This window comes from Pleurodeles waltl, chromosome 10 (assembly GCF_031143425.1).
Source record: "Pleurodeles waltl isolate 20211129_DDA chromosome 10, aPleWal1.hap1.20221129, whole genome shotgun sequence".
Classification (NCBI taxonomy): Eukaryota; Metazoa; Chordata; class Amphibia; order Caudata; family Salamandridae; genus Pleurodeles; species Pleurodeles waltl.
Window position 1 is genome coordinate 75,574,728 of NC_090449.1, and position 22,725 is coordinate 75,597,452.

General features: G+C 45.2%; 1 protein-coding gene across 5 annotated transcripts in view; it reads left to right on the top strand.

Annotated features, from left to right (window-relative positions):
- The window catches only part of LOC138261108 (low choriolytic enzyme-like), a 46,737-nt gene extending 25,449 nt beyond the window's left edge, over positions 1-21,288 (top strand). For 4 of the 5 annotated variants that reach the window (XM_069209758.1, XM_069209759.1, XM_069209760.1 and 1 more), the window contains 4 exons: positions 3,414-3,827; positions 6,891-7,000; positions 14,252-14,477; positions 20,759-21,288. In XM_069209758.1, the coding sequence (XP_069065859.1) occupies positions 3,414-3,827; positions 6,891-7,000; positions 14,252-14,477; positions 20,759-20,763 (755 nt within the window). In that variant the 3' untranslated portion in view covers positions 20,764-21,288. The remainder of the gene's footprint in view (positions 1-3,413; positions 3,828-6,890; positions 7,001-14,251; positions 14,478-20,758) is intronic. The other variant, XM_069209761.1, reaches the window with a different exon arrangement.
- Positions 21,289-22,725: the final 1,437 nt, after the last annotated feature.

The following is a 22,725-nucleotide window of genomic DNA, read 5'->3' on the forward strand; positions in this document are numbered from 1 at the left end:
TTTACTGGGAGGCTGAAACATAGACAGGGGCCTATAATTACAAGTCTCCAAACTGCCAAACGTTTTACAAACAGGACACAGAGCTATTCCTAGCAGACATGTGACATTGGAAAGTCTGCCCTACTAGATTTAAATACCGCGTCCAGCACTAATACCGGCCAAACCTGATACCACTGAAAAGTGATCAGTTTAGGACAATGTTTTTAAGTTTGAGATGATTAAAGGCTCACCAAAACTCCATACCAGTATTGACCACTTACATCAGGCTCCAATTTTGGGTAATCAATATTAATTGTAGAGTTGGATTAAATTCTTTCTGAGCAGTTATATCTTTCACCACCATGGATAATCCTTTTACACCCTGGGGAATTGTGTTTACCGCTGAGCTATTGTATTCAACAAGCTGTTGCTTTACCAGCAGCTCCAACGTCATATTTCATACCCTATTATTTGATGTCAAACCATTAAAACTGCAGTATGTTAAGGCACCATGTGTCAGTAAAGTGCAAATTTACAATCATCTGTATTACGTCTGTAAATGTCCCATTGGATGTGGTATTTTTTGTAAATCTCCAGCAGTAATTTGTTGTAAGTGAAATGAAGAGTCTGCTTTCAAATGCTTTCTCTGGCAATGGGCTGATCACCTTGTGAGTTCCAAGTTCTGAATGTTAGGCTAAAAGAATTAGAACTTTTTACCAAGAAACAACAAATATTGCTAAAGCCAATAATTTTGGTCTCGTCAACATGGTCTGATGGTTATTTTTTCTTGCACGTGCATGGCACAAAACATTATGGGGGTCATTCTGACCCTGGCAGCCGGTGACCGCCAGGGTCACCGACCACGGGAGCACCGCCAACAGGCTGGCGGTGCTCCCGAGGGCATTCTGACCGCGGCGGTTCAGCCGCGGCCAGAAAGGGTAAACTGGCGGTCTCCCGCCGGTTTACCACTGCCCTTGTGAATCCTCCATGGCTGCGGAGCGCGCTCCGCAGCCATGGGGATTCTGACACCCCCTACCGCCATCCTGTTCCTGGCGGGTCTCCCGCCAGGAACAGGATGGCGGTAGGGGGTGCCGCGGGGCCCCTGGGGGCCCCTGCAGTGCCCATGCCCATGGCATGGGCACTGCAGGGGCCCCCGTAAGAGGGCCCCGCAAAGTATTTCAGTGTCTGCTAAGCAGACACTGAAATACGCGACGGGTGCAACTGCACCCGTCGCACCCCTGCAACTACGCCGGCTCAATTCTGAGCCGGCGTCCTCGTTGCAGGGGCATTTCCTCTGGGCCGGCGGGCGCTCTTTTGGAGAGCGCCCGCCGGCCCAGAGGAAATGTCTGAATGGCCGCCGCGGTCTTTTGACCACGGTGCGGTCATTCAGTGGCGGTACCTTGGCGGACGGCCTCCGCCGTCCGCCAAGGTCAAAATGACCCCCTATATTGCTACCTAAATGGTACTGCCACGTGCCTATGATAAAAATGTAACATTTTGAAAAAATCACTAATGTGGCTGTGCTACAAGTGAAGTTCTTTTAAAATACCACATCTTTAATTTTATTATTATTATTATAACTATTTGCCAAGGAGACAAAAAGGTGAGGAGCATTTATACATGCACTCAATCAGACTCAATGTCACCTTTTAATGCCAGCTCTTGTAACTGAGTACCTGAATTGCAGTTTTAAAAGTTAGTATTAAAGCAAATACAATAAAAATGCACTCGCTGTACCAGGTTTGACACTGAAGAGAAAGGAATCATTTTAGTTTCGTTAAACAATTTGTCCATGCTTTTTGCTGGATCTTAGGTAGCCCATTGGTAAAGTAAGCTGGCCAGTTGCTCCATGATACATTATGGGGTGGGCGGAGCAACATGTGAGTGACATTTAAATAGACCAAGGAATGGCACCTGCTGAGCAAAAGCCCCTCTTTGAAAGTATATCATGTATGATTTTTTGGGAAAATCAGTAGTATGGTGACACATCTAAAGCAGTCTTAAAGCCATACCTAAAAATGACTTATGAATGATGATAAACATAATAATACCAGGTTGCGTCCTGCAGTTTCCAGGGTTGCAGCCTGTACTGTAATTGTTGGCCCCTCCAGGGTCCATGATGCCCAACAGAAATATGAAGAGGGTCCTCCTTAAGGGTGGGCGAGATCATGGTCCTCTATCCAGGTTGTTCCCCTGAACATTCATATTCCCTTTATTTTCTAAAGCTTCAAAAGCCACATGTGAATTGTATAGCCTGCCTTACTGAATGGCAAAATATGTATTGCTAATAAGTCACTTTGTGCAATTTGTGTGGTTACCTGTTAGGAGTTGAATTTCTATGGCAATAATGTTGGCGAGCAGGCAGAGAAAAGACATACCCACATACGTACACTCACCTCGGTCAGCAATGCCCCTTAAATCGTGCCGTTTGATACTAATCTAGAACAGAGGGCCAGATGTAGCAAAATCCCTTTTTGCGACTTGCAAATTGTGAGTCTGAGCGACTCGCAATTAACAAGTCGCAAAAATGGATGCAGAATGGTGTCTCAGACATCTTCTGCGACTCGCTATGGGGCGCAAAGACCCACCTCATCAATATTCATGAGGTGGGTCGCATTTTGCGACCCCATAGCGAGTCCCTGCACTCACAGGGAGGGTGGCCTGCTGTAGTCAGCAGACCTCCATGTCTGTGACTGCTTTGTAAATAAAGCAGTTTTTTTTTTCATTTTGCAGCCCGTTTTCCTTAAAGGAAAACGAGTTGCAAAATGAAAATAATACCAAAACCATTTGGTTTCGTTTTTTTCAGAGTAGGCAGTGGTCCATAGGACCACTGCCTGCTCTGAAAAAATATTTTTGTCGACATTCACAAAGGGGAAGGGGTCCCATGGAGACCCCTTCCCTTTTGCGAATTAGTTACCACCAGTGTGACACTGGTGGTAACTGCGAGTTGGTTTGTGACCGCATTCGCGGTCACAAAGCAACTCTGAATTGCGATGCAAGTCGCAAATAGGAAGGGAACACCCCTTCCTATTTGCGAGTCGCATTCACAAATTGCGAGTCGGTACCAACTCACAATTTGTTTATGAGCATCGCAAAAGGCTTTTTGCATGGTGCAAACTGCGATTTTCGCAGTTTGCGTCATGCAAAAAGCTTTCTACATCTGGCCCATAGTTCCTTTTTTTGGTTATGTCAATACCCCTTACAAAGATACCTTAAAATCTTTTCCAGTGTTTTACATTAGTTTTGCTATAATGACCATTTGCCGCAGACTTTTGGGGCAAGCCCTGTTCAAGTACCACCAAAACGTATATTGCCAAAAAAAGCGATCTGTGAATGTGGGCTACTTGTTTTTGGTGTCAGTCTTTTTTTCCCATTGAAGACACGTGTTTTGAGTATTGACCACATTTTGCTGTCGTTATTTGCTTTCCTTACAGATAAATCATTGGGAATAGGAAGTTCAGCTGAGCCCCGCACTTCAGCACCATATACCATGGAACTACCAGATGGAGGAACTACCACGACCACTGAGACTCTCATGCCAATGTCAAATATAACAGCAGGTACTTCCACCGCCAGTCTGGATAAGTCCACCAACCTGGGGATCACCAAATCAATCCCTACCAGCATCACTCAGTTGGCAGCTACCAATGTTACTCCATGGTCAACCAAGACCGCTAGAACCAACATTCTGATGACTAACACTACTACTATCACAACAACGACTACAAAGACCATCATCTCTCCAACAACAACTACTTCCATTCCATGGACAACCAGCACCACCAGTCCACGGACAACCACCACCACTCCGCGGATGACAACCACAAGGACTCCTCCTAGTCTCAATGGTAAGTCTGAAGCCATAATTCTTTCAACAGGGCTAGGAGACCAGCAGTTGGAGGGAGCTGGGGGTTCCTTTAACTTATTGTGAAGCTCCCACTCACCCAAACATTATAGGAGATATTCATCCTGTCCTATTTTCCTACTCTTTGTTTTGTTATCTTCCTTAACCAGGGTTAGAATGATAGTGTTTGTTGCAGTTGTGTTTGTGTTTTATTCAAGTGGATGTTGCTCTTAGTGCTCTGTGTGCTATAATCACTGCACTGCAATCCCACAGGGAGCTTTTCTTGCTGCACTGTTTTAACTCTGCAGTCTGGTAGTGCTGGACTGATATCACACATGGAGTTTTCCTTGCTGCACTGTTGTCACTGCAGGAGCTTGCATTGCTGCACTGATGTTACTCAAGGAGGTGCCCTCGCTGCACTGATATCACACAGGGAGCTGCTGTTGCCGCACTGTTTACATGCTGGGAATTGGAATCACTGCACTGATATCACTCAGAGGGGTGCCCTTGAAGCACGAACATTCTGCATAGAGCTGTCCTTGCTGCACTGATATCACAGAGGGAGCTGCCCTTGTTGCACTCTTTTCACTCTAGGAGTTTACATTGTTGCACTGATATCACTCAAGGAGGTGCCCTCACTTCACTGATATCACACAGGTAGCTGCTCTTGCTGCACTGTTTTCTTGCTACGACCTGTCATTGCTGCACTGTTTTCTAACTAGGCGCTGCACTGATACCATACAGGGCGCTGCCACTGCTGCACGGTTTCATACTGGGAACTGGCATCACTGCACTGATATCATACAGGAAGCTGCCTTGCTGCACAGTTTCACACTGTCAGCTGGCATATCGGTACTGATTTCACACAGGGAGCTACACTTCCTGCAGTGTTAACACGCTAGGAGCTGGCATCGCTGTACTGATATCACACAGGGAGCTGCCCTGGCTGCACTAATATCAGACAGGGAGCTGTCCTTGCGGCACTGTATTAACTCCAGGAGCTTGCATTGCTCACTCATATCAGTCAAGGAGGTGCCCTCACTGCACTATCCCACATGGAGCTGCCCATGCTGCAGTGCTTTCACGCTAGGTGCTGGCATCACTACACTGATATCACACAGGGAGGTGCTCCTTGCTGCAATGTTAACACACTGGGATCTGGCATCACTGCACTGATATCACACAGGGAGCTGCACTCGCTGCACTGATACCAGACAGGGAGCTGTCCTTGCTGCACTGTTTTCACTGCAGGAGCTTGCACTGCTGCACTGATGTTACTCAAGGAGGTGCCCTGGCTGCACTGAAATCACACAGGGAACTCTCCCTGGCTGCACTAATATCAGACAGGGAGCTGTCCTTGCTGCACTGTTTTTACTCTAAGAGCTTGCATTGCTGCACTGACCTCACTCAAGGAGGTGCCCTCGCTGCACTGATATCACACAGGGAGCTGCTGCTGTTGCACTGTTTTCACACTGGAAGCTGGCATCCCTGTACTGATATCATACGGGGAGGTGCTCCTTGCTGCAGGGTTAACACACTGGGATCTAGCATGACTGCACTGATATCACACAGGGATCGGCCCTCGCTGCACTGATACCAGACAGGAAGCTGTCCTTGCAGCACTGTTTTCACTGCAGGAGCTTGCATTGCTGCACTGAGGTTACTCAAGGAGGTGCCCTGGCTGCACTGATATCACACAGGGAACTCTCCCTGGCTGCACTAATATCAGACAGGGAGCTGTCCTCGCTGCACTGTTTCCACTCCAGGAGCTTGCATCGCTGCACTTATATCACTCAAGGAGGTGCCCTCGCTGCACTGATATCACACAGGGAGCTGCTCTTGCCGCACTGTTTTCACGCTAGAAGCTGGCATCCCTGTACTGATATCACACAGGGAGGCGCTCCTTGCTGCAGTGTTAACACACTGGGATCTGGCATCGCTGCACTGACATCACACAGGGAGCTGCTCTGGCTGCAGTGATATCTCGCTGGGAGTTACTTATATCACTTGTGAAGTTGCCGTTGCTGCTTTGGCAGCTGATAATAATGTGTTGATCTCTACTTTACTTGCATGATATCAAACAGGACCCTTTAATAGCACCACGTCAGCTGCCATCGCACATCTGGGACTGTATTACAGAAGTGCCCCAGGAGCACAATGGGATCAAGAGGCCGTTCCCTCATTTGCATGGGGTGTGGCATCATGCAAATGGGGAATCAAGAGCTTTTTGCCTGCGCCGTATTATGGATGTGGGCGCAGACGTAAAGAAGCAGTCAGGTGCACTAACAGTGCGCCACAAGGTGTCGCATCGTCGGTGCGCCGCTTGATGGCAGCCCTCTAGAGGAGGTCAAGGGAATCCAGTGGGCCCCCTAGACATCCTCTAACAGGCGAGTGTAGTCAATCACTGCACCAGCCGGAAAAGGGGTCCCTCTCTCCTCCTTCAAGGGCATATGTGTTGACGCCTGCACAGTGAAACATTTAGGGGGTTATTCTAACTTTGGAGGAGGTGTTAATCCGTCCCAAAAGTGACGGTAAAGTGACGGATATACCACCAGCCGTATTACGAGTTCCATAGGATATAATGGACTCGTAATACGGCTGGTGGTAAATCCGTCACTTTTCCGTCACTTTTGGGACGGATTAACACCTCCTCCAAAGTTAGAATAACCCCCTTAGTTGCTGCTTCAAAGCCGCTCCGTATTTCACTTGAATGCACGGCCCCCAGGGCAACACAAGTTTGTGGCTGCCCTAGGGGCAGCACCTTTAATCTAACAGGGTGCACTTTCCCTGTTTGCACACTGCGCACCTGTTTGGAAGCGCGCCATGGCGCAAACAGGAAAAAGTGTGCCCTTTATGCTTAGGGCCCCAGATAGTCTTTCTTCTATGCTGTTGTTGCACTGGCTCCCGTATTTCAAGTCAATCTCTGGCGCAGACTCTACTGATCCACTGTTTCGAGGGCATATAATTGTGCCAGTTGAGCAGAATTTGTAAATGTACCCATGTATCCAAGTATCCATGCGCGTGGTATAAGTTTTAATGGGGAGTAAAACATTAAATGTCCTTCTAGCTTGCGGTGGAACGGTGACGGCTCGATCTGGAGAAATAACTTCGCCAAACTACCCCGAACAGTACCCAAAATCAACATACTGCCTGTGGACGATCCCTGCTACTAGAATGGTAAGGTTGATGTACACACACTGTGTGTGGACAATATGCTATGATATCAGCACTTGCTTAGTATATTTCTAACATTTGCAGCTTCCGGAATCTAAGCCTCTTTTTCATGTATTTCTTGGGTTTTCATTGAGTGGTTTTTGATGGTGTTCAGTATCAAAAGATTAGCCAAAAGTATTTCTTTTTTTAACACTTTTGTTTTATTGGCATTTCAAGAGATATGATATTTCATACATTATGACCAGTAACAAATATCTTGTGGGAGTACACAATCATCAATTTAAGATGGGGGGCATATTTCATGCATTTTCATCATGTCTTATTAGCCTGAGTAAGGCCTCCCCACCCGTCACAATGAAATGTTTTAGTTAGTATCACAGGTTAGTCCCATTAATTGAAGTAATAATCAGGCATACCAGGTCCATCAACAGGGATGGGACGTTGTGGCCCCTAATTGCCATACAAAACCGTATATTCAAAGAAGAAGGAAACAAGTGTGTTATGTTTTTGTAACAACAACCAACAACTAATTGAAGTCCTTGCCCAAACATACGCCTACTGCTTCCTATGGGTGTAGGTAGGGTTCACAACCCAGAGGGAGGGAACAGTGGGAAGGAAGGTAGCAGCGTCCCCGACAACACACTTGTGCGTAATGCACTTGATTGACCCTCCTGAAAACAGTCCCCCAGAGTCAACAAGCCTGCATTTGTCCAGGGCTCCATTTGCCCAGTTGTAAAACAGGAGTAAGGATCTCTGTGCGGTAGACCAAGCAGCGGAATTCCTGGGGCATATGTTGTAGTTATGGGTGCTTTCTTAAGGGCCTTGCGCCAGTCTGACAGGGCGGTCTTCACCAGTACGTTTGGTCCGGGGTCTCCACATCTTGGTCTAAGCAACCATGCCATGAGGGTATCACTGTGTCGGGTCCCATTGTCTGAACCCACTTCCGTCAAGCCCTGCCCATGGAGCCACCGAGTTGGCCATTGTAATTGAGCCACTGTGTAGTAAATCTCAAAATTGGGAACCCCCAGCTCCCCTCTCTCCAGAGGGAGGTGGAGGGTAGACAGCACCACCTTGTGTCACTCTCCATCCCACAGTAGCTCCCATAGGAGCACATCCAGTTCCCAAACCACAAACCCGGTAGGACCACTGTTACATTAGTAAAATAATACAAAACCCTAGGGAGCATCACCATTTTAGAAAGGGATATCCATGCCATTAAGGGCAGTTTAGGGCGCGCCAAAAGGCGCCACCTTCAACAAGCGGCATGCTCCCCCCAGATTACCCTCCTGTAGATCCCCCCGCGCATGGTAAACCTAAATACTTAGGTAACGGAATGTGCGCGGAGCCCAGGACAGGTCATCTGGGCAAGAAAGTGGGCAGGGGGCACCCTCCAGCATCGGGAAGTCACAGGTTTTCCTTCGATTCAGACGGAGTCCAGAATAACTCCCAAATTCCTCCAGTAATTGGAGTGCCCAAGGCAACGCATCCTCCCAATCTCTCAGGTGAATGAGGAGGTCGTCCACGTACAGGGAGATAACGTGTGGTGTCCCCCCTTTCAGCACCCCACATGCATGACCCTGTGCCCTGAACCTCGCTGCTAGTGGCTCCATGGATAAGGCGAACAACAAGGGAGACAATGGACAACCCTGTCTGGTTCCACCGTGAATTTCGTAGCTGTTAGAGATTGTACGGCTGGTTTTCACTCTGGCCATAGGGTTAGTGTAGATCAGGTCTATCCATCTCGTCCACTGGTGACCAAGCCATTTGCAACATTGTGGCCTTCAAATAATCCTAACGGATTGTGTCGAAGGCCTTTTCTAAATCTACAGACACTATCATTGCACTGCGGGTGGGCGGGTGCACATCATCATAGTAGAGGGAGTATAGTCTCCACAGGTTTTGGAATGTGGTGCAGGAGGGAATAAATCCATTCTGGTCATCATGGACTGGTGTTTGCATGTGCAGCAACAGTCTGGTGGCCAGTGCCTTACTGAGTATTTTAAAGTCAGTATTTAGCAAAGAAAGCAGCCTAAAATCGTAGACCGTAGTATTGGGGCCCTTGCCGTTAGGGAGCGACACTTCCAATGCCTCCCTGGTTGAAGAAGGCAAATCCCCCTTCTCGTATGCCTCAGCGTATATCTCAGTAAGCTTCGGTGACAATTCTCCTATAAACCATTTATAACACTCCAGTGGAAGTCCATCCATCTCTGGTGTCATCCCGGCTGCCAGGGACCTAACAGCAACTCTGACCTGCTGGATTGTTATCAGTGCACCCAGGGCCCCCGGTCTGCCTCAGCCAGAGTCGGCAGTTGTAGGGCCTCCAAAAAGTTGTCCAGTGTTTGGAGGCTCCGCCCATGGAGGAGAGTACAGAGTCATATAATAGGTTCTAAACTCATCATTAATCCTTGCAGGTAAGAACACTCTTGGGATGTCAAACGAGTGATGGGTGAATCAGCCTGGCCAGTAGTTTACCCACCCTACCCTCTTCTTCATGTGCCTTTTCATGTATATGTCTTAAAATCATGGTGATGGAGGCTTTCCATTGCCTCGGTATGGCTATCACGGGTCTCCAGCAGGTGTTTTTGGGCCTACCATCTGTGCCCAGGGCTGTACCCCATTTATGTAAATCAGCTCCAAGGCGTGTAAAGTTTAAGACTAGGTCTCTTCTAAAACCCACTGTTTGTCCCAGACATTGCCCCCGAACCACCACCTTGAAGGCTTCCCACTCAGTGCTCCTGTCTGAAGCCGTTCCATGATTAGAAGTGAGACACTCAGCTACCCTAGGCGCCAATGCATCAGATAGACCTCATCTTCTACCGCCGTCGAATATAAACGCCATGTAGGAATGGGAGGGCGTTGTTCAGTCCTTAGCAGCGTCGCTGTTAAGGGGCTGTGGTCAGACACTATGCTGCCCAAGTATTCAGGATGTATAGACAAGCCACAGAATGTCCTAGAGCATACAATACCATATATTCTAGTGTGCACTTGGTACAGGGGGGAGTAGAAGGAATAGTCCTTGGTATGTGGGTGCTGGATACGCCAAATGTCCTCCATATCCCATCGAGACAACCAAGTCATCAGTCCTGCCGCAACCCTAGCGGTTGCAGCACACCGTAGCGGGGGGTCGAGTGGTCCAATCCCCGGTTCCAGAACACTATTAAAGTCCCCCCAACCCCAGCAAAGAGGGTCCGTCTTGGAAATGAGCAAGCCGTGTCGATAGGGAATGAAGGAATGAAAGTTAGTCCTGCTTCGGGGCATAGACACTACCCAGTACTATAAGTCTGCCGCCCCTCCTCCAACATGTATCGTCTTTCCCTATCCACCTCCACCACGGTGGGCTCAAATGGTACTCCCACCCTCACCCATATTAGTGCCCCCCTCGCATATGCAGAGTTTGTCATGGTGAACACTTGTCCCTGCCAGCGTCTATGAAGACTATCCGCTTTGGACTTTGTAAGGTGGGATTCTTGCAGCATAGCGATCTGCACCCCTCATCTCTTCATGAATTGCAGGATTTTGTGACATTTACCTGGTAAACCAGCCCTCGAACATTCCAGGTCTTAAGCTTAAGGGATACATATGTGCTCGTCATGATTCCTCAGTAGAAACCACTCCCCCACCTGGGTCCCCCTGGCCTCCCACCCACCACAACAACACAGAAGCAGTGCATCAATGAACCAACGGCAAACGTGGGCATAACCAACATTAACAACAAGCAAACCACAACTCCCTTTCCCCAGGACAGCACAGCAACGGCTGGACTCCCAAACCATCAAAAGCAATAATTGTGAATTTAGTTCCATCATCTCACCGGTTGGCCGGTGAATGATTGGAAGGTAAGTTCTCCGTGTGGCTACTGTGTACCAGTCAGAGTCATCCAGACTGGCCTGAACGGGTACCCCCGAGCCTCTTCTAGCTCAGAATCAGTCTACTGGCTCTTATGTGGTGGTATTTATATAAGGTCTCCCGCCGTTTAGGGCATCACATGTGGTTCCCCCTCATCCTAGGGCACTAAACACGGAATCTGGTTCGGACATGTCATCAGATTCAGGGACATCTGAGATGTCGCCCTTCTCCCCACCAGAATGACCGGATTCTGTCAGGGATGCCACGGCCTGAAGGGCCACCCTCTTTTCCTGAGACATTTGTTGAGGTGTAGGTTTTGTAGCTCCCTCTTCGCTGCTCCAATCTTTCGAGTGTCTTCTCTTCTTTTGGTGTTGGGATGTCTTCGACCTGTGGAGTCGAGGTCCAGCAGCCCCCGATATATGTAATTCTAGCCTGGTCTAAGCTTCGTCAGGGTTCTGGCAGAAGTGTGTATGGCCATTGAGCATAATTCTGAGTTTCAAAGGAAACAGAAGGGGGTAGCTAATCCCCTCTGCGCGCAGTGCCTTCTTCACCTCCATGTATGACACCCTCTTGGCTTGCACTGCCACCGTAAAGTCAGGGAACATGTTGACCCTCCCATTGTCTAACTCGAATGGGCCTACCTCTAGCGCTTTCTGCAACAACTTGTCTGTCTTGGTAGTGCAGAAGGCTGGCCACCACCGACCTGGGTGGTCTCCCGGGTGCTGGGGGCTGGGATGGAACCCTATGTGCCCTTTCCAGGATAAAGAACTGTGAGAGTTGCTGTGTTCCCATAAGTGGCTACAGCCAGGGATTGAGAAAGGCCACCATGTCTGTGCCCTCCCCTCCCTCGGGGAGTCCAATAAGCCTTATGTTGTTGCGTCGACTGCGGCCTTCAACATCTTCAGGGCACTGTTCAATCACTGTACCCGGTCCACAAGGTGGGTCCGGTGGGACTTCAGGGTCGGGTGCAAGGGTTCCAGATCTGCCAGAGTACCTTCATTAGTTTTCACTCTGTCAGAGAGTTTTTTGGTGGTCCATTCTTAGGAGGCTGAGCTCTACAGACACCTTCCCCTCAGGCTCCAGGGGGTGGGTGGGAGAGGGTGCTCCCCCAGGGTGTCAGAGCCCCCATCATCCAGTGTCCACTCACTTGGGGCCCACAGTCAGCAGGCACCACGTCGAAGTGAGCAGCTCCATGAGGGCTGCGGCTGCCGCGCAGCTCAGTGCAAATGAGACAAACTCTATGGCCTACCTATGCACTCCTGAACCGCACCCCCTCTTCTCCCCGCAGCACCATCACTCAGGGAGGTGTGATCTTCTATGCTCCTGAATGTCAAGCACCCCGCAGGGGGGGCTCGCACCTCCTCAAGGCCGCTCCGGCACCCCTTCCAATGATGCCTGTCTCGGCCTGCTACCGCCACTTAGGCCAGCTGCGAGGCCCACATACCACCAGGCCTGGCCCTGTTGCGGCCCGGCCGCTCCTCCAAGATGCACCCGGCACGAGGCGCTCACCACTGCACCCGGGGCAGCACTTCGTTCTCAGCCGTGCAAGCTCCCCGTGACCGGTCAAAAGACCAGGGTTCCACACACTAGGCCAAGGATAAATGCGGGCCGGTCAGGAGCTCTGGGATCACTCTGCCGCCATCTTTGATGGCTAGCTCCGCCCCTTGCCAAAGGTATGCTTAATTATGGTTTCTGTTGTAAAAGTAAGCCTTGCAATTATGATTGCAGATATGTGGATCACTGTGCAGTCATTTAGTTAGGATGAAACACGAAATAAGTTAGAGGACTGTTTGGGAGTTCGTTTTTGAAAAGCCAAAAATGTCAAACGTTTGGTGTATGGCCACCAGAAAAGAAGTCAGTCATACTCAAAATGCTTAGGGGCAGATTTACAAGAAAGTGGTGCATCTGTCCCAATGCCCCACTTTTCTTGCGTCCCCCTAACAACACCATGGTTGTGCCGTATTAATAATACGGCACACCATGGCGGTCATTAGCACAATAGATTTGACGATATTATGGCGCTTTGCTGCACTAGTGTCAAAAAGTTTGAAGCTAGTGTAGCAAAGCACAGGGAGGCCCATAGGTTACTATGGGTGCGCATTTTAATGCCTGCCTTTGGCAGGTGTTAAAAAAAATGGAAAAAATGGCGTAATGAAATGTTGTAAATTTCAGTGTGCCATTTTCTGAGCCTCCCAGTCTGGGAAACACCCCCTTTCATATGTTATGCCTGGCGCAGGCATTATGTGGCACAAGGGGGTACAAAGTGGCGCAATGCATGCATTGCGCCACTTTATAAATATGGCTTGGGGAAATGGCCTCCTTAATGCCACATTAGTTTAAAATAATTACGCTAGTGTGGCACATGGGGCGCAAGGGGCTTGTAAGTATGCCCCTTAGTACATTGTACAGAGATGACTGCAGAGCAGGCAGTAATATCTGAATGTGGCAGGCGAAGTGCTACTACGAGACACTATTATGTGTGCCAAACACGAAGTCAGACCCACAGTTCAAAGTATGGACTGAGAAACATTGACTAAATGAAGGACACTTGGACATCATCTCAGTGGGTGAAGTACAACTTTATTTTTAATATGGATATTTTATATTTAGTAATATTTGGAAATTTAGGGATGGATCACATTGATGAAATGTATAGGGGCAGTAATATCTATTAATTTAAATAATCCAGAACATTTACATTTAGAAATATAATACAAAATAGCCAATAAATATAGTACATTCGGTAAATGATGTGAATAGCTCAAAATTCAAAAGTTGGTGCCACTTGTTGTTTATTGATTATATCTTGAGACTACACTGTGCTCCATTTATTTACTTCAGACAAATTTACACAACTCTTCAGCAGGTGGAGGATCCGAGATTTTATTGATGGATTATTTTAATAATACAAAACTGAACAAAGCATAATGGATTACAGAAAGATTTGTCTTCCGCCTTCATAATAATATATTTTTCCTCTCTTACTCAAAGGTTCACGTGTTATGAACACCATATTAGACATACACTAAAATACATTTATCAAAATTTATTGGGGAGTGACCTATGCTTGCTTAGATTATCAACATAAAAAGTGTATAATCCTGCACATGATATTACAATAGAGATGTTGTGTAATATCTCATGCTCACAAATTGCCTAGTATTTATCCAAAATGTTAAATTGTAAGATCTGTTGCTCATTATTCATACTATGCTAACATGTCCCCACAACAAAGCATATTTATGCTAGCTCTGGGCTTTGACTGTCTTCAACTTGTGTTTCATAAAGAAATTGCTCTGCACCACCCTCTCCTGTTTGGTGAGAATAGAAAGACTGCTTTAATTCGACAAGCTCATGGCTTCACTGCACCTCTCCTAATAGTTGACGTGCTTTTGCCTTTTTCTGTAGGTGACCATCACATTTGTCGACTTTGAATTGGAAAGGAGTCAGCGCTGCATGTTTGACTATTTAAAGTTTGATGATCTAGCAGAATTTGAAACTTATGTGTCTAATAGCAAATACTGCGGTGCTATCGTACCAAATACTCAGATAACCTATGGAGGGTCTATCCAGATTATCTTTGTCAGCGACACCTCGGTTCAGATGAAGGGGTTCAGACTACGGTACATGGCAGGTAAGACTAGAGTAGGATGGACATTGAAGTGTCTCATTTTTGTAGGATGGCTATTCGGCAAGTCTTATAAATACGTCACAGGAAGACCTTTCTTTCTTATGTTAGAAATGAGTGTACTCTTGAATGGCAGTGAAAACATCAGAAATTATTCTCTGTCTCCTTCGATAAAGTGGCAAAGGTTTCTAGGCCCAAGCCATAGGCACTTGGACTTAGGTAAGGGGTAACTGTAAGACATGAAAGATTCGAAGAAATGGGGACTGGGTAGCTGGATAGTTTTTTTGGAATTTTATGTGATTGACAGGAAAAGAAACTTTGAAAGAGTTGGGAAGGTCTCCCAACCTTCAAATATTTACGCTGAAAGCTATTGGAGTCACCATATTTTCTTTAAAACAAAAATGTTTCCAAGACAAAAAGTCAAAAAAAACAAATAACCTTTTTTGAACAAAGTATGTATGCATCTGTGCAATGAAAAGCATCCTTACCATAGCATTTAGTTGAAACAGGATGAAGGTAAAGGCACATTTGGACATTTTGCATAAATATTGGGTTTTTAAACAAAAAATATGGTTGTGTCTTTCTAAAAATCTAGAAGTTTCAGGAATTTCTGAAGTGGAGTGCTCAGCGAAACGACAAACAGGCATTATCCAAAACTGATTTTTTTTTTCTTCAATATTAAATCAAATCAATCAGGCAATTTAATATAACAGAAAAAAATAAACAGTTTGAACTGAGAAGGAAAGGAATACAATTCAATTTAAAATAAAATAGAGAAAAAGGAAACAATAAAAGGAATCTAACCCAAAAGGTTTGGCACTATTTCTGCATTTTTTGTCAAATAATTTATAATCATGAAAAATAATCGCAAATGGGGTTCGGAAATCTGGAAAAGGAAGCCTTACAGCAGTTGAAGAAAATGCCTCACTAATAACACACATTTCCTTTAGCAGTAGTGGTACCACAAATTTCTTAAATACATTGGATATTCTCATAAAATGCTGTGGCAGTGCAGCATGAATTTGTTCCTGTATAAGGCTTCAAACGACCCCAGAATACATGTAATTATTTTAACTTTGATCCATCAATTTCTAATATATATACATTAATCCCTGGTCTTTTCCATCACCCAAGCACCTCCCTTCAGTCTGTTTTTGGGTCTGATTTGCAGACATCGCGTGAGACCTGACCGGCTGAACTCCACCATGAAAGGGTTAAGACCTCAATCGTCTTCCTTTGTGGCTTGGTGCAAGAAAGCAGATTTAGACCTGCATGCCCGTGATACAAAGTGGATGTTATAATTTTTGCTATGTGATTTCAATATCGAATTGGCATTTGCCACTCTCAAGGTCAAATCAGCACCAAATGAGGGCATTTGCCCTCCTTGGAGAGGGAGGTGGGGAATTTTTGAAAATTGGGAAATTGGAAGATATACATCACAAGAGTTTTTTTAGGAGGCCTCCTTCTATGTTTTCGGTTCCAGCATGGGATTTTCCTTTGGCTCCAATGGTCTTACAATTCCTACCCTTTGGACTTTTGGTAGAGATAGGTTTAAAGTCTTTTTTATACACACTTACTTTATTTTCCTTTATTCAAGAATTGTACAAAATAACATAAATAGTCATATAAATACCATACATCATAAAATACAAGTAAAAACCACAATGATATACATACATATCGTCACAAGGCAGATAAAGCCTAACTATTCGACACCATAAAAAGGCATTATAGATCATATATTTGAATCAAGAGTACTAGAGCAAATTGACAGTAAGCAAAAAAACAACATATTTTAAGAGCCTCAGACAAAAAACTAACAACAGACTGACACACAAAGTCATCTTCCGATAATTGCCAAAACATTAAAGTCTGGAGTACTTGTTTAAAAGGATGACAGTTCTTAAAAAGAGGGAGAATAAAAACTATATGTGTATTTACACACATTTTACAGAAGATGATGAAATGAAGTGTGTTTTGCTCATGTGGCAGATCACAGCCATGAGGTCTAGAATTAATTACTTTTCTCATTTACTCGACAAAGGCTAAGAACCAATGCAGTTGATTCAATCTGAACCTCGTCAGCAAAAATTAATGATTAGATACACTAACCCTAATAAGATAAGGTTCAATCAATGGGACTGTTTTTAACAAATATTAAGCTTGAACTGAGGGTTTTAGTAATTCAGAACTTTCTCTGTAAATGCCTTCTGTGCCCATTCCAGGTCCGCTTATAGTATTTGCTCAAGTCTTTTAAACGGCGACCCAGGCTAGAAAATGAAGATCTTGGGTATTTAATCCATGGAATTCTCTGAGCATAATCAAGGGTTAAGCAATCCCTTGAAATAACCCTGTTTAACTGGGTCTCTTCTCGTGATCAAACTGACATCCTACTCACTAGCTGGGCCGTGGGAGGGGGACAGAGAAGCGGGAGGAGGAGAGAATGCACCTAAGTGTGCATGTGTGTTTGGATGTCCGTCACAGCAGGCCAAACACACATGCGTTCTTAGGTTTCTCCAGCCCGGCTGTGTTGAACAGCTGGGCTGGAGAAACTGTGCACACCCCAGGATTGTGTCTGAGCAGCAGTCCAATATGCTCAGACCAATTCTGACGCTGCTTTCATGCTAAATTTAGCATGAAAGCCGCTCCATGATTGCTGGGGAACCTGTGCTGGTGTCCCAGTGAATGCTGGGACACCAGACGAAGAGGAGAGGAGTGACACGTCTGAATCGGAACAGGTACGTTTTTATTTTATTATTTTTTTATTCCTGCCCCTCCCCTTGAGAATTGCGGAGCCGCAGCTGATTTGTTGTATTATATATTTTATTCCTGTTATGCTTTATCATGTGATTTCCATCTGTACGAGGCTGCTTCTAGCAGAAAATGGCCTGTGATACCTGTACAAATTATGTGTGCCCCACTCGCAAGATATTGTCTGCTCTAACAATCTTCCCTCCACTATCTTGAGTGATTTTTTGTACACAAGTATGCCCTTGAATACAATCTGCAAATGGACAACTGTTCATATGTATTTCACGTAGTAAATGGAGATAACACAATAAATACACATATTGCATAAGCCACACGTCACACTTACACACCACTCCTTAGGAGCTAATATGTTCTTGAGTTTCCTGTGAATTGTGTTTATTGAATTCCTCCATTTACTATGGGAAAGGAAAAACGACAAGTACCTGAATGCAAAGCAAAACAAGAATTGGCAATGCCAATGGGTCTGGCTTTGAATTAATGTTATGTGGTAAAATGAAGAAAGGAGAAGTATATATATTTGTGTGGAAGCAAAGAACTGTAGCTTAAAATGTTAGTGACAGTTGCACCTTTAAGCCAGACCTAAAAATCCATGTAGCAAAATAATGACTGCCCTTCTCCCAGCTGTGCTGCTGCCAGAGAAAGACAAACACCATAAATTACCTAGTTATCTTAGGACACTTTAATAGCATTACAGTATTGTTAGAAATTGGGTCTCTAGTTGGCAGTGGTACCCTGACTCTAGTCAGGGGAAGAGAGCCACACAGCTAATATAACCCCTGCTCACCCCGTTGGTAGCTTGGATCAAGCAGTTAGGCTTATCTCAGAGGCAATGTGCAAAGTAATTGTACACACACACACACACACACACACACACAATAACAAAGTGAAAACACGTACGAAAGGACTCCACGCCAGTTTAGAAAAATAACCAATATTTATCTGCCTATAATAAGACCATGATGACAAGAATCCAACAACCACAATTCAAAATATCTCTTTTAAAAGTTTAAACAAGAATTGATCCATAGGAATCAATGAATGTACCTCTTTAGCGCAAAGTACCTCTGATGCGTCAAAAACAAAGATGATGCAGGCCACAGGCAGCAGAAAAGCAAAGAGATGCGTCAATTCCTTACTGCGCAGGGGAATTATGCGTTGATTCTTTCCTCGCAGGTGACACAATGCCTCAGTTCTTTACTGGCAGGGGAGGTGATGTGCCAATTCTTTCCTCACAGGTGAGAAAATGCCTTGGTTCCCTACTGGCATTGGAGATGAAGCGTCTATTATTCCTTTTAGGAAAGGTGATGCGTTGATTTCTGGACACACAGCCTCAGTGTCGATTTTTCAGCTGCATGACCGATGCTGCATCGATTCTTCCACTGCGGTGCATTGATGCATGGATTTTCTCCTTCAGATCACTAGCTTGCATTTCCAATGGCCCAGGGACTAGAGTTGGTACCACTGGGCAAGTTAGGACTCTCAGCAGAAGAACCCAGGCACTGGCAGATGAAGTCTTTGATATCCCTGAGAATTCTTAACAGGAGGCAAGCTCAGTCCAAGCCCTTGGACAACCTTTGGCAGCAGGATGTAGAAAGCCAACCCCCGTCCTTTCACTCCCAAGACCAGAGCAGCAAACAGCAGGCCAGCAGGCCAGCAGAACAGAGCAACAGGCAGAGTGGCTGTCCCTCCTACCGCATCCTGCTCTTCTTCCTGGCAGAATTTCCCCAGTCCAGAAGGATTCTAACTCTGTGGTGTCAATGGTCCAGTATTTCTACCCATTTCTGTCTTTGAAGTAGGCAAACTTAAAAGAGAAGTCTTTGTAGTGTACAAACCCCTGTCTTTTCTTCCCCTGGTCCCAGACACACTCCAGTGGGATTGGAGACTGCTCTTTGTGAGGACAGGCATAGCCCTATCCAGGGGCAAGTGTCAGCTCCTCCCACCACTGTAGCCCAGGAAGACCCATCAGGATTTGCAGGACACACCTCAGCTCCTTTGTGTGACTGTCTAATGTGAATTCACAAACAGCCCAACTGTCATCCTGACCCAGACGTGTATTCAGCAGACAGGCAGAGGCATAGAATGGTTAAGCAAGAAAATACCCACTTTCTAAAAGTGGCATTTTCAAACTTAGAATTCAAAAAACAATTTCACTAAAATATGTATTTTTAAATTGTGAGTTCAGAGACCCCAAACTCAAAATCTCTATCTGCTCCCCATGGGAAATTACACTTAAAAGATGTTTCAAGGCAATCCTCTAGTTACCCTCTCCCTGGGAGAGACAGGCCTTGCTATAGTGAATACCGAATTTAGCAGTATTTCACTATCAGGATTTGTAAAATACACCAGTACTTGCCCTACCTTTTAAATACAGTGCACCTTGCCCATGGGGCTGCCTTGGGCTTACTTTAGGTGACATATGTAGTAAAAGGAAAGGTTTGGGTCGACATGACAGTGTAAAACTGTACACACAGGCCTAAGACATGTTTGTACGGTTACTCATGTGGGTGGCACAATCAGTGCTGCAGGCCCATTGGTAGCATTTGATTTACAGACCCTGGGCACACCTGGTGCACTTATAATTGGGACTTACTAGTAAATCAAATATGCCAATCATGGATAAATCAATCACCAATACAGTTAAGACAGAGAGTATATGCACTTTAGCACTGGTTAGCAGTGGTACAGTGCCCAGATTCCTACAGTCAACCAAATCAAGTGAGAAGAAATAGGGGAAAGAAGGCAAAAGGTTCAGAGATAACCCTACAAAAAGGGCCAGGCCCACTAAATATCATGTGTGTGCCCCTGAAAGTTCAGCCTGTGGCAGTTGAGTAAATAAACCAAATTATTACAGCTGAAAGGAGGGTAAGCTCTTTTTTGTTGAAGCACACAACTTCCGCGCAGTCAAAACATGTACTCCTAGCTTCCAAAATGTGGGTGGAGCCAGTGCCCCTATATAATGATGTTCACATAATTCACTGTCGACAGCTGAGCAGTCAAGCCAGACCATAAACATGCATTGGCAAAGTCAAAAGGTCTGGTTTTAAAAGAATGTTATATAGTTATGTGAAGTATTACAATTAGATAGCGTATTTGTGTAGAAGTACTATAGGATAATATTGGTGTAGGTAAAAAGAGCGGGTGACGTTTACTCTGTCGAGCCAGACTTAAAAATACATGTAGGTTAATGACTGCTCTCCTCCCCTATGTGCTCCTGCCAGAAAAAAAACACACCATAAATTATCTAGTTATCTAAGACAATTTAATACCATGTGTGTGGCCTGAAAATTCAACATGAGGTACGTGGAAGTAAACAAAGTGATCACAGCTGCGTTAAGGGCAAGCTCTTTATGTATGGAAACATACAACTTCTAACCAATCAAAACATGTTACACTAGATAGTTGACAAGAGACAATTCTAGATGCTGTAATGTACCGTTTTAAGTTACCGATTTAGGCTGGATGTGTCAGAATGACCGATTTTATGACACTGACCAAGTTTCATTTTTGCATTCCAGAGTAAAATGCAATAATGGCGCCGAGCGAAGGATGCAGGCCGCTGAGATTGGACCAAGACTTTGTACAAGCCGCATCATGTGATGGACTTAGTTTCAAAGTACAGCACATATATGCATGTGTATTGATTAATTTGAGCTTTTACGATATTTTCAAAGTTTTTGCTATGTTAAAGTAGGTTTTTATGTAAATATGTTTTTCTCATACAATGTATGTAATCTAAAGAATTATTATGATTCATTTTCCATGAAAGGATGTGCTTAATAATATTCAACAACTCTGGATATGGAGTGATCTAGTTTCGGGAAAAAATGATGTTTCAGTCTGTTTATCCTGGATGTATGTGACATTGTGTTTGATACTGTTTTTTGATGAATACACAATTGTACTTACACCGAAGATATTTTTCAGAGAAAGGTGTATGAGACCTGTATCAGTGTGGGTGAACGGATGTCACTCTAGTGGATTGAAGGAGACACAAAAAATAAAAGATACAGAAATCAATTTAAAATAAAAAACAAGCATTGGCAAAGCCAGTAGATCTGGTGTTGGCTGTTTTTGGCTTGACAGTGCTTGCTTTGTAATACATTTTGCATAACCCGGTTGTTGAGGAAGCTCTCAGGATACCCGGGGAAAGTGCGGGAGAGCGGGGGTATAATTTCTGACCCCAGCAGGTATCCCCAAACCAAATAACAGACATTGCAAATGTGTGACCCTGGAGTGGGGAATAACATGCAGACCTGTGAGTCCAAGGTCCATTTCTGCACGCACGTCCTGATTCCGGGCCCTGTAACAAGCACTTTACTACTGCTAGTATCCAATTCTATGAACAGGTGGTAAACTGCACTTTGGGAGCTGCACAGACTGAAGTTGGAGGAAAGGCGGGCAGTGTTGATGGGAGCACCCATGCGCCAACCATGGTACAGGAGAGGGGTGTGTCTGCAACCGCGGCCCAGAGTCACCACCAGGTGCAGAATCACACCTGGGAAAAGTGCTTCCAATCTTTATGAACCCAGAATTACCACTCCAAAAACCCCCTATAGTCACCCACAGTAGTACCAGAGGATACCCCCTCCCCCCCCAAACAACATGTAATGAGGCCCATGGAATACATCATAACCTGCATGGTTTCAATTCCTGTATAGTGGCCCTTGGAGGTGGGTGGTGTTGTTCATGATGTGGCTATGTCAATTATGGCTCTTCATTATTGTGTGTGTTTGTAAGGGAGTCTTGAAGAGGGTGGGGAAGTGATTGGCTGGAGCTCATCAGGCATTGAGTTCCAATGCACAGTAGCAACACTCCAAACTTAGATACAGCTTGGGGTGGTTAGTTGATTACAGTTGGCAGAGCACAAACTGCATTCAGGTACTTAACAAGAGTGTTTGTGGCTGATACATTTTCTTGAATATGACTGACTTGGTTTTCTATAAAGCAATGTTTTTATGTGGATGCCAACCACTCTGGTGTCAGCAGTGGGAGTTTTGAGTTAGTCTATTATAGACTGAGCACATATCTTACGGTAATCGATTTTGCTCATTTTGACAGAATTGACAAGACCCTTCACTGCATGGTGGGGACATGAGCTCAGAGTCCTTCAAATAAACCACCCCAATTGCTGTACCCACCGGCATATATATATATTTATACGTTCTTTGTGTTTTGTAAAACAAAATGTCTGTAACTTCTGCAACCATTTGCCTAATATATTTATTTATTTACTTAATTATTTCTATACAGTCCTCAGACTACAACATGGCAATTTCTGTGTGCCTACATTAATAAGGTTGTCAAGTTTGCCTGTATCAGATGTGACATGTTGAGCCAGACCTAGCATTGTGGCTCACATTCATTTACATCCTAGCAGGATGTCCAACTTAACCAAGTGAAGCCAAGAGTAGGGAGGAGTGGTTTGAATTAAGTAGTTAAACAATAATATGGGCGGAGCTGTCAGAAGATAGAGAAATTAAAA